Source organism: Hordeum vulgare, chromosome 2H (assembly GCF_904849725.1).
Source record: "Hordeum vulgare subsp. vulgare chromosome 2H, MorexV3_pseudomolecules_assembly, whole genome shotgun sequence".
Classification (NCBI taxonomy): Eukaryota; Viridiplantae; Streptophyta; class Magnoliopsida; order Poales; family Poaceae; genus Hordeum; species Hordeum vulgare.
The window spans coordinates 312,614,532-312,633,355 of NC_058519.1; the positions used below are offsets into that span (position 1 = coordinate 312,614,532).

At 47.8% G+C, this 18,824-nt stretch overlaps 1 protein-coding gene across 1 annotated transcript; it reads right to left on the minus strand.

The window, feature by feature from the left end:
- Positions 1 to 247: 247 nt before the first annotated feature.
- On the minus strand, positions 248 to 9,470 carry LOC123426156 (thioredoxin H-type-like). Its single transcript, XM_045109931.1, has 3 exons — positions 9,268 to 9,470; positions 735 to 857; positions 248 to 651 (listed from the first exon to the last, which is right to left on the minus strand). Exons 1-3 carry the CDS (start codon positions 9,355 to 9,357, stop codon positions 508 to 510), a joined length of 357 nt encoding a protein of 118 aa, XP_044965866.1. The 5' UTR covers positions 9,358 to 9,470; the 3' UTR covers positions 248 to 507.
- Positions 9,471 to 18,824: the final 9,354 nt, after the last annotated feature.

Here is an 18,824-nt window from a genome sequence, read left to right on the forward strand (position 1 = left end):
ACCACACCTGAGCGGTCGTGTAACCGCCTTAAAACCTGGATTTCTTTAAAGCTTTTGCCTCGGTTTCAAAAAAAAAACTTATACTCGTATCTGTTAGTCATCTTCCTCAAATGTAGAGGGTCCGTCAAAGATTGAAAATTAAGGAACACCTACAAATATCTTCGCTTCCACAACCCACGCCGAATCTGAAGCCACAATCTATTGAATCCAAAGGGTTGGAGAAATCAGATCATGCCACCGAACAACATTCATTCTAAGCATGCAACAACGTAGAGCATATCAACGGATACGTCCCGTCAGCGGCATATTGGCTTCCCATTAACATTTAGACAGAATAATTATCCAAACTTCACAATAGCAACTGTAGCAAACATTAGGCACTGTAATTCAGAACAACCGGTGCATATCTTAAGTCTGAACTCTAAAATGAATCAACATAAAGTTCAGTCACAACTACTTACACCAGGTGCTGGCTCTTATTGATATAACCGGGCAATCACTCTTCCCTTAGGTGGATGCAGAACCCATGAGGGCCACTATCTTGGTATGGATGTCATCCTTCCTGCCACCGACAACACTGTCCACCTTCTCACCGTCCTTGATAAACAGGAAGGTCGGCATTGCCTCAACATTGTATGCTTCAGCGACGTCCTGTTGAATAAGGAAATGAAAGGCATACAGCTTGACTCTCACTGAGGAGACATTCATTTGGAAGATTGTGGAGCTATGCTTACCTTCAGCTCATCAACATCCACCTTCAGGAAGATGGCCCCAGGGAACTTCTTGGCGTACTCAGCAAAGACTGGGGCTATGACACGACATGGACCGCACCAGGAAGCAGTGAAATCAATGATCACCTTAAGAGCAAGGGAGTACATAAAATTCATAGTGAGTTCACAGGAACATAAAAGGAATAGCTTGGTGGAGGACAAGGAAATATAATGGCAGCTTCACTGTGACAGCCAGTACAAGTACTGCACGTGTGACAAGGACTAAGATTACAAGAACACCAGTCTTCTTTATACTACTAAAGGAGATTACGTACATTGTTTCCTATTATTAAAGAAACACAACCACGCAAGGTAAAACCTCAGAAAAGTGGTCACTGTTGGAATTATGTGTCCTCCAACTATATTCAGATCAATAGAAATTGCTAATATTCGAAATACCTGATTATAGAATTATACATGTATTTATACATGAAATTACTTTACACGATTATCATGAAATTATCACTTGTTGGAACGTACTTAAGTTATATGCTTAAGGAAGTTGGTCGATTATCAGTGGAATACAATATACTATTTATATTGGAAAGACTACCGGATAGAGTGATGATTGGAAGGAGCTAGATCGTATAGTTAGATTACAGCCCTAATGTTGATCTACGTAATTACAGAAATTTACACTCTATTATGGCGCATTGTCCACAAGCGTGCGCTCCAGGGACATAACGGGTAGAATCCTGACAAATATGATCGTGCTTGGTAATTTGATCTAGACTCTATCCCAAAAACTAGTAAAAAAATACTAGGAATCTTATATCTGTATAAGTGGACTCTTTGAACAGACAGTAGAAGAAGGTCCCTACCCCCTAGCCTCAGATATACAAATTTTGTGCGACACCACAAATAAGCGCAGAGGAATAGGGGGCAGACCACAAACCCTAAATTTCTAACATTGGCATTTGAGCTAGGTTGACTGCTGCTAGTCGATGTTGATCGGCTGCACGCTCTGCTGCACTCTTCACCAAGCCGTCAAACGGACCCTCGCTTCCGCTTCGCCTCTCGGCCTCTCCTCACACAGCACGTTCACCGATGTCGCTTCGTCGTGGCAGATGAATTTGTTGCCGTGTCCGTTGCCGTCGCCTTCGCGTCCTCGTTTTTTTCCAGTGCATGCCGCTTAGCCTGAATCCCACTGCGAACAGTACAAGCGCTCGTCTAGATCGCCTTCGCGTCCTCGTTTTTTTCCAATGCATGCCGCTTAGCCTGAATCCCACTGCGAACAGTACGAGCGCTCGTCTAGATCGTTCGGAATCTTCCCACCCCATGTGCTGCAACACCGATCAACACCGATTAGGCGCTGCTAGCCAGCCTGCCCTCGCGCCATCTCAAATCCACCAAGTCGCTCGCGGCTTCATGTGATCCGGAAAGCCAAAGCAAAAGTCAGGTGGTCTACTTGTGCATGGATCAATTACACAGGCAGCCCATGAAAAGACCCACAAGATGCAAGATTCTTTCAATGGAGGAATTTGCCATGGAACTTGCTACGCCATGGATTCGTCATTAAATAGATACAGTTTCATCAGTTCCATCGACCTCGTGACGCCTACTCAAGCCGCGTGTGTGTCTGCTGGAACTTCATCTTCATCGGAACCTTTTGCGACTTATCAATCTTTGTCAAAATCGCCACAGGCGCCAATCGATCAAGCCAAATCAGGGAGACCATGGTCGCTCAACGACTTCAAGCTCTAGGACCACATACGCCAGGCCCGCCAAGCCGTACATATTGGCCGGCAGGCACCAATCGATCGAGCCAAATCAGGGAGACCATGGTCGCTCAACGACTTCAAGCTCTAGGACCACATACGCCAGGCCCGCCAAGCCGTACATATTGGCCGGCCGGCATGACCTCGTGTGGAATCTCTTACACATCACGGAACTGGCTGCTCCTACGGTGCCCGTTTGTCCATAGACTCGTCAAGTCCTCCGCACTGATGAGTGATGCTGCTCCTAAATTTTCATTCAACGACTTGCCACGCTGACGCCTGCTACCGCTGCTACTTATGTCATCAGTAACAGTATCCTTGTCTAGAAAAAATTACTGGAATTTCAAGGCACTAGCTGAAAAGAAAGATAAGGAACTTTTATTGTTGTTTGTTGTGCCTAACAACTAGCAAACTGGACAGCCAACTGGCTGGCTGGAAGAACTACATGCACCTGTGCGGATATCAGGGAAGAGATGCTTACAAGGAACGGATTTCTACTTCTTGGAAGAAATTTAGGAGGCCTTCGGATCATAAACGCGTGGATGCTGCACCGAGCAAATGATTACTTACTGAATATTGTCCGAAAAATTACACGTAACCTAGAAAGTGATTTCAAAGAAGCATTATTAAGCAGCACTTGTTTGTGGAGGAAGATGAGTCACTCCGAGGACAAGGAAAATTGCTCTTTATTTGTCGGTATGCGTGATGATACTTTACTTTGTCTTATTGCTGGAATACAATAGCAATTGTATTTGGCGTGCTAAAAGTTTCAAATGAAATTATATTATTTTTTTGTGCTTTGTCATTGCTGCTAAATCTTATGCACTTTCAAATTGAAAATTTACCATCAAACTCCATTATAGAGGAAAACTATTATTACTATGTGCCACTATGTGGAAGTTCAGTGAGAAGGGATTTGATTTATTACCTATCTTGGAATCTATTGATAATGACATACAATTTGGAAAAGGAAGAGCGGAAATATTGCTCAACGGTTAAATTAGTGCATTATGGATTTTCACACAATGGTCTATCTTTCTTGATGTCCATTGGAAGTTGACAAACAAATTTGTTTATTTGGAAAAGATAACTCTATACAGAGGAATACCGACAATGAAAACACATGCTTGGAATTTTATTATCTACATTATCAATGACTTGGACACATATCTTAAAACTAGATGAATTGGCTTATTGATTCTCGAATTCTAAAATTTAGTGGGAGGACTTCGGTATTTTGTAAAGCATATATACTGGACATTTTTACTGGCACACCTTTATTAAATGGAAGGAGATGACAAAAGGAAACTTCACATCATTTTTCCTGATATGGTTATTGTATTTTTTCACTCCCACTAGAGGCTAGATTATTTATTTTATCTCATTCATTGATAATTCACTTGATATGGTTGTATCTATACTATTTAAAACACAAGTCAGAATGTTTTATTGTGTTTTTCGCATTATATACTTTAGTGGAAAATCAGTTGATTAAAATATATCAAAGTTTTAACAACTGATTGGTGGGGAAGTACACTTCAGGAATATGTCTATTGAACATGAAAAGAGCATGAAACTATTCACCATTGTAATAGACCGTACACTCCGCAATTAAATGGAGAAATTGAATACATTCACTACCATTTGTTTTTTTGGAAGAAGCATCACATATATACTGTTGGTTGTCAATATCGCACAGTCACTTGGCAGGGAATTCTTAATTACTCCCTCCGTTCCAAAATTCTTGTCTTAGTTTTATCTAGAAATGGATGTATCTAAATACTAATATATGATTACATTTATATCTAGACAAATCAAAGACAAGAATTTTGGGACGGAGGAAGTACAACAAAGCATACACCAGGAATTTTTCATGGTTATTCTAGTGGATCAAAGGGTGTTTTCTTTTTATCTGGAAAATAGAAAATGATGGAAAAGTAGGAACAGAATAATTATTATGATTAAAGGGTGAAGTTATTGACAAGCATACTATAATATAATCTTGACCCCAAAGGAAACTACAAGTGTAACTCCTGACACTGACATGCTTAGGACAAGTGGGAGGAATTATCTTGGAATTTCATCTCTGGATAATTGTTATGTGTTTTATTTTTTAGGGAAGTAACTCTAAAGTTTAGAGGAATCTCTTAAGAAGGTTTTCTCATCAATGACAACTATGGGCGGGGGAATTGCGGGAAGGAATAAACTCAATGAGGAATTATTTAGTTTGGGAACTTATTATCATACCAAGAAACCACAAGCCCATTGTTTGTAAGTGTTTTTATTCATCTGTGATGACATTTGGCTCATTGGAATATTATAATATCACTCTTGCTATTCAGTTCTTCACACAAAGGAAAATATACTTTGTGGGAACACTATCTCCTGGAATTTGGGAAAGAGGAACCAAAGACATGGTTTGCTAATTGGACATTATAATGTATGGTCTTATAACAAGCTTCACATCACTGGAATGGAAGGGTCATACGGTTTTCTAAATGAAGCCAGGCGGTCGTCTACAAATGTAAGTGTAAAATATTTTGCTTTTATCATTGTATACGTTAACATTGTTTTGTTGTTTGCAATGATAAAGTCACATTGATGGAAATGAAAGATTGGACATGTTTTAACTTTCATATGAAAGAAACATTTGAAGCTTCCTATATTTTGGGAGTGGAATTACATAGGACATGTTTTTTTTAATGTTTGCTATGAAAAATTGCAAACTTATTAAAGCACATGGAACCAAATTCAGCAAGGAAATATGTTAGAACTCCTGAGGAAAAAGGTAAAATAAATGGTATTGGAATTTCTATGTATCTTCACAATACTGTCATACCTTACCTTCCGGAATGTATGCTGCATTCATGCAGTGGAACAAATGTATGCTGCATTCATGCAGTGGAACAAATGACGGACAGCTAAGTGAATGACACACATCATATTAGGTTGTGAAAAGTGCATCATAACCTGTCACTTGTTAAACACATTAAGGAAGTTATTATTGTATGGGAAACGTTTTCCGCCAGCGCGCCAGCCGAAACGTTCGGCCTGTCTCGTGGCTGGCGTTCGATCTATCAGATCTCGCCTTCCCACCGTCCTTCTCCTTTCCTCTCCCCCTTCCTCCCTCTCCTTCCTCCTCCTCCTCCTTCCCTCTTCTTCCCCCTTCCCCCCTGCAACCTCAGGCGCTGCGGGCGGCTTCTCCACCGGTTGAAACTTTTTATATACGGTTGAAGCTTTTTCTATCAACGTTTGCAACTTTTTCCTCGTTAAAGTATTTGGTTGAAGCTTTTCTATACACGGTTGAAACTTTTTGAGGAGTGACCACGCGAGATGCTGCAGCCGGAGCGGCGTTTGAAACTTTTTTCATATACGGTTGAAGCTTTTTCCGTCAACGTTTGCAACTTTCCCTCGGTGAAGTTTTTGGTTGAAGCTGTTTTCTTAACAGTTGAAGTTTTTTTTATACACGGTTGAAACTTTCTTTCCAACGTTTGCAACACAGAGGAGTAAGGTGCGACCGATGAGGTGAAGACCGACGGGCATGAGCAACGACGAGTGCGCTGGCGAGCGGCGGGGGCAGCAAACGGTGGGCGAGCCGAGTCCCAGAGCGCGGGGCGCGGGGGCAGCCGGGGGCAGCGAGCAGTCTGGCGGAGCTGCATCCATGGTGCTTCGACGGGCAGCCGAGGCGGCGACCGACGGTGAGGGCGACCAGCGGTGAGGAGGCGAGGCGAGGCGGTCGGCGCGTGCTGGGGCGTCGGCGCGTGCGAGGCACGTGCTGGGGCATCGGCACGTGCGAGGATGGCCGACGAAGGGGGCTCGCGTTTGCGGCTGCTGCTGCTGTGCAACCGGCGCGAAGACGAGATTTGACGGTCAAGGGCGCCTGATCTGACGGCTGCTATGCGACCGGCGCGAGCCCTCGGGCCGACGCGTCGGCGCCTAGCACTGGCCTTATTGGATCTACGAGATGAGGAATAAGTCCAGATACACATATTCAATTATTATTTTAGTACTAATATGGTACAGGTTCACTGAACGAAGTCAGGAATTTCTTTCAAAACATGGATACTGATGGAACTTTATTTACTGATTGGACATTCATTTACTGATTGAATTTGATATTTACGTGGTTCTAAAAATTTATTCAACATGTTATCATATATTTCTACTCGATGTGGAATCATACATATTATTAATTATGTGATGGAAAATAACTGATGTGGAATTTTCATTTGAGGAAGTAATACTCAAGGCGTTATACTCGAAGCACCGATGACAGCTATGCTGGAATAATTAGGTGGAAACTAAGATATGTAGTGATCTTAAGTGTCGCAGGAAGGAAACATATTGATGGAATGTATCACAATATATATTTAGGGGTTTTCAACATAGTGTTAATGTGTTTGTTGATCCCTTGACTAAGCCTCTTAGTCACGAGGTATTTGACAAGCATGTTAAGGCTATGGATTTACGAATATTTGAATGATCGTTTTGGACAAGTGGGAGATGTTGGAATTATGTGTCCTACAACTATATTCAAATCAATAGGAATTGCCATGATGAGGGAGACGCCGGGGCGCCCCCGACCCTAGCCGCCATAGATCCCCATCACCACAACCACGCCGCCAAGCAGGGACAAGCTTCTCCGCCCATCGTCGCCATCTTCACCTTCCCTCATTGTGGCTGTCTGGTGGCCTCCCGCCGACTGGAGGCCTCCCACCGACGGTCATCTTGATCTGCGTGGTTATGGGCTGCCTTCACAAACCACATCCTCCCCATCACCTCTTCAAGCCTCGAGGTCGTTGTTGGGCCTGCTTGCCGCGCTCAGATCGAGTCGTTCCGAACGACTGCACCATCGCCGGATCTGTCCATCCGCCCACTCGCGACCCCAGCTCCAACCCCGACGCCCTCCTCCACCAAACTGTGGCTGGCGTGGTGGTGTTCATTCTGAGCAGGCAGCGGATCCGGGGCCGCTCTACCCGGATCTGCGTGTGGCGGGCACGGCAGGGGCTGTTGGTGGCGACTCTGCTCCTACCCTACCGGGCCAGCATCCTTCACTTTCGAGGTATGTAGTGTGCTTCGACCGGCGCGGTGCTGGTTTGAGCTGCTAGTCTTCCTGGGGCAGTGGCCTCTACATGGGGTCCTGCCAGTGGGGTGTCTAGCGAAGCTACTCCCTTCCAGTTTCGGTACGGCTATGTGCACCTTCAACAGGTTGGATTCACCTCGATCCAGTTTGCGATAGTTTGAACCTGACCATGGGCTGCGACGGGGCAGCCATGGTCCCTTGTGGTGGTGCGGATCAGCTCCCACCACACTCAACTAATCATGGTTGACCTCACTCAACTGATCATGGTTGTTGTGTGGGTGTTGCCTGCTGCCAGAATGTTGTTGGTGGTGCTGCGGCCAGTTGGGGTCGACGGTGGTTTGTGTTGCTGCTGCCATGCTTCTTATGTGTCAATCTTCAGTGGTGTTTCCTGGTGTCGGCCGTGTTGTTATGCATGTTCAAGTTCCTCCCTTGGTGGCCGTTGTGTTGCAGTGAGCTTATGCTCTTGGTGTTGTCATGGTTCATCTTTGCTCTTCGACGACGCGAGATGCCTCCCAAACTTGCTAATCGTTTCGGATTCTCATGGCGGAGCCCTCAGTCAAGGTTCGTGTTGTCAATCGTTGGTTGTGGTTGCTCCTGAGTTGTGTCGTGAGGTTCGGTATGCACGCCAGTGCGGTGCGTTAGGTTGCTTGATTAGTCTTGGTATCGTGATCCCTCGACGACAACGTCTACTTGTGCCTCCTATGGGTTCGTCCATCGGTATGCTAGCTAGGTTGGGCTTTGTCCTCGGCGTCCTTTTCTCATCTTTTATAATCTTCTTACTTGTATGGTTTTCAGCCCTGTTTTCCTCATAAACTGGGTCAACTTGTTTAGGTTTTCCGATCCAGTTTTCTTATAAACTGAATCAGCCAAAGCTTAAGAGGTGACTCTTGACTTTGGCAGCTTAAGAAAGACCTGATTTCACAATATTTCAACATAGCTTTTTTCACAATATTTCAACATAGCCTCCAACCAGTGCCAAATTTATCTAAGTTCACGTACAACACAACCCAAATTTTAAGCAATTCCAACATCGCATCCAAATAATGCCAAAATTCATCTCATCCTTCAAAGAATAATAATAAAAAAGATAATGTTGATCAAGTACAGCAAGCTAACATTTACACATTGCAGAAGTAACAGGCAATCTGTAGAAGGTTTTTGACCAAATTAGGCCACCAGATCTCAATTCTCCAAGAAGTTATGCCAACGTCAATAGTTGAATGCACAAATTAGCCACAGATTAAGATCAACTATGCATAACTAGAGGCATCAACCCTCACGTAATAAACCTAAACAAACTTTAACCAAAGGTTAACTCTCCCTCATCAGCCATCTACTTGCTACATCAACCATGGCCAAATCACTAAAATCATGCACCTTATGGGCATCAAACAGAGATAAACAATAGTACTAAGCTACAGATCGGGACAGCAGTCCAGGTTCCAAATTGGGCGAACCACGAGACAAAAACTAGGATTTGCTAGCAAGATTATGAGATCTGCACAGGTCGGAAATCATCCACCCTGATCGTCGAAAACATAATTCCGCCGCACGCCCGCACGCGGCACAGATTGATGTCAAGTTTCTCAACATCGGGTTAGTCCGGAGATAACCTAGCTCCCACAAATACCTAAAATTTAATTTTACTGGAAAAAAGAAGGAAGAAAAAGGGGGATTCGGAATCGCGTGCGCATACCAGCTTGCCGGTGTCCTTGCCATTGGCCATGTGGGTATCGAACTCTTGCTTGGTGTGGCACGCGATAACGGCTCCCTCCTCGGCGGCCATTCCCCTTCCGCGGCGGTGAGATCAGAGGTGACTTGGTGCGTGCGTGAATAAGGTTTTCTTCCGTCTCTGGTGTAAGATCTGCGAGATTGATTACTCTTCGGCACAGGTAGGGACGTATTTGTAGAGCTGAATTTGACGTGAAATGACTGGGCTGCCCTTAGGGTCAAGGGGTATCATGTTCCACGCACCGACCGCGGACCGTCAGACCAAGACGTCACGACGCTCGTCTCCGGCCGCCTGCCCTCGTTCATCTCACACGTATTAAAATACATAGCACAAATGTCCGTACGTTGCAACGGGAGACATTGTTACATATTTTATGATTATAGTTATTTCCCTTCTTTCTCGTCTCAGTTTGTCACACGTACATGTGTTATAACTGAATAAAAAATCTTTAAACTCTTACAGTTTTCGTAAATGCTCTTCGGAGAGAAAAAAAAAACCAGCTTAATTTATGAAGCACGTTAAATACCTCGATAGGTTATCAACACCTTTTATTATGCTCACCAGTGTTCCATATATTTTTATTTTAAGTACTCACTCCGTTTTAAAATTTGTGCGCCATATATTTAAATTTGTGCGTGAAACAACAACCCTTAAAAGCGCCCCCACAGTTCTTTGTTTTATTAATATAAAAAATACATGCTCAATACTCCCTTCGTTTCAAAATATAAGACATTTTAAGGATTTCACTAGGAGACTATATACGGAGCAAAATGAATGAATATATATTCTAAAATATATCTATGTACATTCGTATGTAGTTTATAGTATAATCTTTAAAATGTCTTATATTTAGGAACGGAGGGAGTAGTAAAAATAACAAAATAAGCTTATGTGGGATTAAATCGAGGATTATGGGGTAAAAGGGTTGAGTTATAGCCATTTGGGTTACTAATATGCTAAAACGGACGGGGACACAGGTTTTTAAATATGAATTTTGAAAATTACGTGACCAATTTTAATTTTTTTTGAGCGATTTTCATATATAACATGTTAGATTTAGAGTTAGGATTTAAAAGATATGAATATTTTAAAAGTAATTGAATTTACACAATAAAATGAAGCAATAGGAAAGGAAAAACAGGAAAGTAACATGTAAAATAATAGCATATTTGAAATCTTTACTTTTTTCTGAGCGATTTTCATATATGACATGTTAGAATTGGAGTAAGGATTTAAAAGATATGAATGTTCTAAAAGCATTTGAATTAACACAAAAAATGAAGCAATAGGAAAGAAATAACAGGCCGACCCTGGAGTCGAACCCAGGTCTCTGCAGCAAGCTGGCAGTGCGTCGACCACCGGGCTAGGCACATGATTGTGTTGAAAAACAGGTGGCACTTTATATATACCAGACCTAAGGAACCGTTTCTTGTTTTCCCTACTTAAAAAGGAAGTGCGGGTTGAATACACAAAACATCAGGGGCTTTTTTGCAAAACCGTCATGACGGACGGCAGAAGCGCTGCTCGCTTTATTATTAGGGGAGAAAACATATATTTTTTTAAACCACATAAGAGCAACACCAACAGACCGATCCAAACGTACAACGATTTCGTCCGATTTTTATCCGTTTTGATTGGTCCGGCGGACGCGAACGTCCGCTTTCCGCAAATGAGTCGGCATGTGCGCCCAACGCTGGCCGGACCCATTTTTGCCGACGTGAAAAAAAATACATAATGCATAATCTCTCCCTAATAATAAAGCACGGATTGTTTCTGTCGTCCGTCGCGGCGTTTTTACAAAATAGTCCCTCATGTTATGTAAAATTAACCCGCACTCCATGTTTAAGTCAAACAGAAAAACGTTTCGTTTCGTTTTTTGTAGAACACCCCGCTGTTACTAGAAATCAACCCGTAGCCCGCACGTGTTAGCTTGCTCTGAGATCCATAGGCGGCGCCATTGTTGTGGTGGAGTTGTTGCTTCCTGTTTCAGGTCTTGTTGCAAGTCGCAGTGAGGGGATTGAGTAGATGAGGCTAGGGACACAGGACAGCCACATCCGAACGGATCTGATCCAGTGGAGGCAGATCCGACGGCGGCCCGTCGAATCCGGCGACGGGAGGAGCAGACGAGGCCGGCGACGTCGCGAGGGCAGCCGGTTCCGGAAGCGACGGTGGAGGCAAATCAGGCGATGGCCCGTCAAATCCGGCAACGGGAGGAGCCTGCGTGAGGCGGATCGAGGTAGAGGAGCTCCTTTCAGGAGGAGGTGCTGGGAGCAACAGACGCAACATGGTGGAAGCAGCAGGAGGTGCAAGAAGAAGAGGAAGAAGAAGGGGAAGGGGATAGCAGAGGAGGAGGAGGACATGGGCGCGCGCATGCTATGCTCTGCTCATGTGGGTGACTACTGGACTCACCGGACGAACCCTTTGACTGCTGATGTTGCATATAAAGAAGAAGAAGAATGTTGAGGATGTATTTGTGTTCGGCCAAAGCCGCACAACTAGACTAATAATTTGTCTGTGTTAAATTGGAGCTCTGCTCTGCTTTTGGTTTGAAGAAAAAGAAGGAAGAGGAAATGAAAATGGTGTATGCTTTGGAACTTGATGCATGCTTGTCTTGAGAAGCAGCTTTCAGCTTGGCTTGGTCGCCACCTATGAGCGCTCCTTTCTTTATCTCTTTTCCTCGTGCCACCTGCATGCGTCCTCAATCATCCCATTGAGAGATGATACAGCCAAGGCAAGACAACATTGAAAGGCGTCAGTATCCATCACTAGGGTCCTCAGGCCATCTGCAAACCGACCGACCGAAGCAGTGTCATGTACACATGCCTAACTGAAGCTCAAGGCGATGGAACGGATCGCTCCTACGTACCCTGCTCCGGCCCTCTTGATTTCGTTTTGCCAAACTGAGGTAATGACACTGATAACTTACTTTCTCACCACACACAATGCAAACCTTTGTTTTTTTATTACTTGCCACAAATCAAATTAGTATAGTCTAGCACTACTCTGAACACTTGGTTCACGCTAGCTCCTACCTCTGTTATTTCTTCCTATGTAATTATTCTAACTGCTCGTGGGAAATTTAGACTGAAATGTCCCACAAATATATTTCGTTTGCCCACGAGCGTCCATGTATAAATTTATGCAGCCTAAATTAATGGATGTGGTCTTAAATTTTGGTTATTCGGTTAAGAGTGTGTTTTCTTTTTTCTTCCGTTCCAACGCACAGGCTCTTTTGCTAGTTAAACATTAAAAGCCGGCCACGAAGGTCGGCGATAGTCCACGCATCCCGCATTACATTAATTAAACATAAGAAAACTAAAACTACGTCCACGCAACCCTAGGTGGCGGCGGCGGCGGTGAGGTCGACCAGCGTAGGCGCAGGGCCGGTCCAGGGGAACGCCGAGTTCCAGAGCGCAGCTGCCTGCGCCTCCGTAGTCTGTCCCGCCGGCGCGGGCTGTGCTGGTGGCGGTGGCAGCGCAGCAGCACGGGCACGCTCCTCCGCCTCCCGTCGTTCCTCCTCCGCCTCCTTCTCCACCTCCATGAGCGGAAGGCCTTCGGCGCTCCGCCAGCACGTGTTGCGACCTCCGGTGCTCGAGGTAGGCCTGCTCTTGCTGCGGTGTCGCGCCTAGCCATATGGGAGGCATAATCACGAACTCCTGGACGATGTCGGTCCACTGGTAGACCTCCCGCGGCTCCGCGGGCTCGGGCTTCGGCGGAGGTGGAACGACGCAGTCGTCGGCGGCCAACAGTGCGTTGGCCTCCGCCGGCTAATGCTGGTACACCGCCTCCTCGTCGGCCCTGCGCCGCGCTTCCTCCTTGCTCTCGTGGAGAACAGCAGCGAGCGCCACTGACGAAAGTGCGTTGGCCTCCGCGGGCTAATGCTGGTAGGCGGTCTCAGCCTCCTGGTCCTCGTCGCTGACGACAGGCGGGGCGGAGGAGGGCCTCCTGGCTGCACTTCATGCATGCACGACGGCGCTGCTCCTCGTGCTCCACCACGAACCACACCTCCCAGTTAGGGGAGTCGGACGCGTACGTGGGGTCTAGCCGCTGCTCCTCCGTCAGCACACGCCGACGGCGGCTCACCTTCTTCGCATGCACCCGCGCCGACCGCGGCACGGCCGGCACCGGAATCCTCTCCGAATCCAGATGTCAGCCGCGCGGCAGCGTGACATCGGGGTAAGGGAGCGGCACGCGGTGCTCCCAGTGCCACCATGCTTGGTGCATCGGGACGCTCACGCGCTCGCGAGGCCGGTGGGAACACGACGGCGGGGAGATGGCGCGAGGGTAGAGCGGGCCCTTGCCCTTGTTTGGGAAGCCGTCGGCTACGGTGTGCTAGGGTGTTGGTCGCTTGGTCGCCGAGGAGGTGGCTGGATGTGGACGGGCGGGATTCTGGAAGCAGTTGGCGAAACCAACCGCACGCTCGGATTAAAACAGGTCGGCCGCGGTCGCTGGCGCGTGGGCCCGAGGATGGTGGCCGTCATAAATTATGTTGCCCGCGGTGGTTGGGGACGGACACCGAGGGGCGCGCGCGCGTTCAGTCCAAAATTTGGGCCGAAAATGGGTCAGCGCGGACGCGTTTTGACAATGGGTCGGCGCGTTGGCCATCACTTTTGTCCGCGCTGACCCAAACGGACGGCGGGGGACGAAATGGGTCGGCCCTTTGGAGTTGTCGGATTTCGGGCTCCACAAAACCCTAAGGATTCGAACACTGGGGCGTGTACGAAGGTCTCTCCTTGCTTTGCCTTGCCTAACCCACTACTCGATGGAAACGATAAAGGGCTCACTCGATGGCGAGGGGAAGCACAGAACACAACAGTTTACCCAGGTTCGGGGCCGCCGCGAAGCGTAAAACCCTACTCCTCCTCTTGGTGGATTGCCTCTCATGGAGGTGGTGGATGAATTAGAACACTGTGCTTGGGCCTTCGGAGGCCGAGCGACTAGGTGTATTGTTCTACCGTCCAAATGACCCACCCCCTCTCAAGTATCCTCCCGTCTCTATTTATAGCGGAGGCCCGGGTCCTCTTCCCTCATAACTTCGACCGAAAGGGATCCGACAGCGGCCAATTTGGAAGGGGAACAGGGGAACATGCTCCCCTACCCAAAGGTGGTCTTCGCCTGCAAAGTAATTGTCCTTGCTGCAGGGACGGGCCCGTGGGTGACGTTTGCCCTACTGGGGCGGCTGGGGCTTTGTTGCACCAGAAGGGAAACCTTTGGAAGATGCCTTTGGAACCCCTGTACGCTCCTGCCTCCTTTGCACCAAAGGGGAAACCGTCCCATCCTGCCATCTGCTACTCGACTGTCCTTTCCTGGCGTCACCCTTGACTCGTGAGGCCCGGCCTTGCCTCGGAATATCCGCCGCTCCGGAGGGGTCCTGAGGAGGCCCCATGCGAGTCTTGACACTGCTCCTCCTTGTGAGCCTTGACCCCTCATGAGGGCCTTTCCTTGAACGGTGTCGAGCCCGTTGGTTTGCTCCGGTGAGGCGGGCCCGCCCTGGGCCACAGGCAGGCGGGTCTGGGTACCCCCAATCCCAGAACGCTGACAGTAGCCCCCGAGCCCGCGCCGTGCTCGGGTTGGCTTCAGGTCGGAGCCTCGAGAGGGAGCATGAGACGTTGTGGGCCCTCAATTGCATGTGAGCCAGGCCGGCGCGCGTCACGCGACTGGTGTCTGGTCCTCCTTGTCCTCTATCTCTGCCCCCCTTATTAGGTGCCCTGCTTGTAGCTTCGGTGCCTTATTGATTTCCTTCCTTCGCACTTGCCCTCCTTCTTAGCTCTTCGTCTCCAACCGGTGCCTCCCAGATCCAGCACCGCATAGTTCCTTGCCAGTCCAGCAATGGCGCCCGCCGGCAATCAGAAGCCAGAGGGGCATGCTCCGGCCCCGGCTTCTCCGCTCCTGGAATGGGCCCTCTCCAAGGACGCGGATCTCGTCCCAGTGCTTCCATGGACCACGGCCGAGTCCAGCGAGCACGGGTGAACCCTGATTTGGCCTAGCGCCCTAGAGGAGCGGCCCGCGCTTGGGGCGGTATGCCCCTTCTTCCTTCACAATATCTATGCTGGGCTAGTGCCGCCTTTCTCTCGATTCTTCACCGCTGTCTTGGACCATTATGGGATCCAAGGCCTTCATCTCCAACCCAACTCCATCTTGCTTATGTCCGTCTTTGCCTTTTACTGCGAGGGTTTCGTTGGCATGCAACCTTCGGTTGCCCTCCTCCGCCACTTCTTCAGCCTACACCTGCATGATGGCTCTCACTTGTCGGTGTGCGTTTCCTTTGTGGCGGCCCAGAGCGACAACGTGCTCTTGAAGGCTGGGAAGAAGGTGGAGAACTTCAGGCACTGCTGGGTCCTCATGTGTCTTAAGGATGCCAACCCTCGACTGGAAGAGCCGAAGGGGTTGCCGGAGAAGACCTCCGCATGGAGCTCGGCGAAGCTCTCCGACCCTTGATTTTTGCCCGTGTTGGAGCGCTTTTCCCGCGACATCAGCGCCAAGAGGCTGACCGAGGGAATGATAGTGAAGGAGTTCCTGGCGCAGCGCTTGGCGCCCCTTCATACACATTCCAGGCCCTTGTGGGAGTACCGGGCTGGCGACGACGAACTCCGGCTTCGGTCCCGGGACCTTCCCACAGAGGACATGAGCAGGGTCTTGGCGATTTTGCTGGGCGGCGACCATGGCGACCTTCCCGAAGCCCTCGGTCCGTTATGTCGTCGTGACGACCAGGCCGATCTGGTCGTCGTGATGTGTGTCTTCAACGAGCGGGGGCTCCCCCCGGCTGAAGGCTCCGGTCCTGTGAAGGTGTCATCCGGCGACACCTTCGGTGAAGGGGGCTCAGAGAAGATCGTCGACGACCGCGCGACAAGCGTGCCTCTCCCACCGCAATCCATCCTTCTGCGTGAGCTCAAGGATGATGGCGCCACTGGTGATACCTCCGCCGGGACCCCCTTGCGCCCGGCCAGGGCCTCCAGGGGGCTTGTGCCAACTCCGCACGCCACGCGGTCTGCATGCGTGCACGCTTCCCGGAAGCTCGGGGCTGAACCGTCCCCGGTGCACCCCGCTTCTACCGACGAGACATCCAAGGCACCGAGCTCGCCTCCCTCCATGGGGGTCCCCGTTTCCTACGCTGTTGACACGTCTCCGTCGTATCTACTTTTCCAAACTCTTTTGCCCTTGTTTTGGACTCTAATTTGCATGATTTGAATGGAACTAACCCGGACTAACGCTGTTTTCAGCATAATTGCCATGGTGTTGTTTTTGCGCAGAAATAAAAGTTCTCAGAATGACCTAGAAATTTACGAGGATTTTTTGTGGAATATATAAAAAATACTGGCGCAAGAATCAACCGGAGGAGTGGAGCGAGGAGCCCACAAGCCCACCAGGCGCCCCCCCTGGCCGCGCCTAGCAGGCTTGTGGGGCCCTCGGAGCTTCGCCGCCTGCAACTCTAGCGCTATTTAGTCCCTTTCGTCCGAAAAAAAATCAAGGAGAAGAGTTCATCGCGTTTTACGATACGGAGGCGCCGCCACCACCTGTTCTTCCTGTGGAGGGCAGATCTGGAGTCCGTTCTGGGCTCCGAAGAGGGGAGATCGTCGCCATCGTCATCACCAACCTTCCTTCATCACCAATTCCATGATGCTCTTCACCGTTCGTGAGTAATCTCATCGTATGCTTGCTGGACGGTGATGGGTTGGATGAGATCTATCATGTAATCGAGTTAGTTTTGATGGGGATTGATCCCTAGTATCCACTATGTTGTGAGATTGATGTTGCTACTACTTTGCCTTGCTTAATGCTTGTTACTAGGGCCCGAGTGCCATGATTTTAGATCTGAACCTATTATGTTCTCGTCAATATATGTGTGTTCTTGATCCTATCTTGCAAGTTGTAGTCACCTACTATGTGTTATGACCCGGCAACCCCGGAGTGACAATAGCCGGAACCACTCCCGGAGATGACCATAGTATGAGGAGTTCATGTATTCACTAAGTGCTAATGCGTTGTTCCGGTTCTCTATTAAAAGGAGAACCTTAATATCCCATAGTTTCCATTAGGACCCTGCTGCCACGGGAGGGATGGACAATAGATGCCATGCAAGTTCTTTTCATAAGCATGTATGACCACATACGGAATGCATGCCTACATTACATTGACGAACTCGAGCTAGTTACATATCTCCCCGTGTTATAACTGTTGCATGATGAATGTCATCCGGCATAATTATCCATCACCGATCCAATGCCTACGAGTTTTTCCTACTAGTCCTTGTTACGTTACTTTGCCACTACTGATGTCACTGCTGCTATTGTTACTTTGCCGCTACTGCTTACACTCCTGCTACTGTTACCATTGCTACTGTTGTAGCACACTGCTTTGCTACTGATACTTTGTTGCAGATACTAAGTCTTTCAGGTGTGGTTGAATTGACAACTCAACTGCTAATACTCGAGAATATTCTTTGGCTTCCCCTTGTGTTGAATCAACAAACTTGGGTTGAATACTCTACCCTCGAGAACTGTTGCGATCCCCTATACTTGTGGGTTATCAAGACTATTTTTTGGCACCGTTGCCGGGGAGGCATAGCTCTATTCTCCGAGTCACTTGGGATTTACGTCTGCTGATCATTATGAGGAATCCGAGAGATCCAAAAACCTAAATTCTTGCCCTCAACTACGAGGACATGTAAGGAACTACCCTCTAGCTCTGCACTTGATTCACCTTCAGCTATGAGTAAGTTTGTGACACCACCTCCTGCTAGAAATTTTGATGTGTCGCATGTGCTTGATGATGCTACTTATGCTGTCCATGATGCTTGTGATGATGCTTTGCTTGATACTGCTTTGCCACTAGGTGCATTCCTAGATGCACAAATTGCTAGAGTTGCTGCTAGATGTGATGATACTTCTGAAACTGCTGAGATTATTGAAGTAGAACCTGCTATTTCGCGTGTTAGAACTAGCTCTCCTAGATATGAATTGCCTGATATGCCTGAGGGTTATGTTATGGAGGGAGAGATAGCTGAGGACTTTCTTGCTTGTAAGGATAGCTATGATCTTGAGAAATTACTGCGTAAGTGGAAAGAAAAATCGTTGAACGCTAGGATGAAATACGACCCGAAGTTTGCTACTTCGCCCATCTTTGTGACCGATATGGATTATGAATTCTCTGTCTACCCTGAGTTAATCACTCTGGTCGAATTTGATCCTTTTCATGGTTATGAGTCTGAAACGGTTGTAGCACATCTTACTAAGCTGCACGATATAGCCACCCTATTCACGAGTGAGGAAAAGATCCGCCACCACTATATCCTTAAGTTGTTTCCTTTCTCGCTAAAGGATGATGCTAAGACTTGGTTCACTTCTCTTGCTCCTGGTTGTGTGCGTAGTCCCCACGATATGATCTACTACTTCTCTGAAAAATATTTTCCTGCCCATAACAAGCAAGCTGCCTTGCAGGAAATATATAACTTTGCGCAAGTTGAAGAAGAGAGTCTCCCACAAGCTTGGGGGAGGCTCGTCCAGCTACTGAATGCTTTGCCT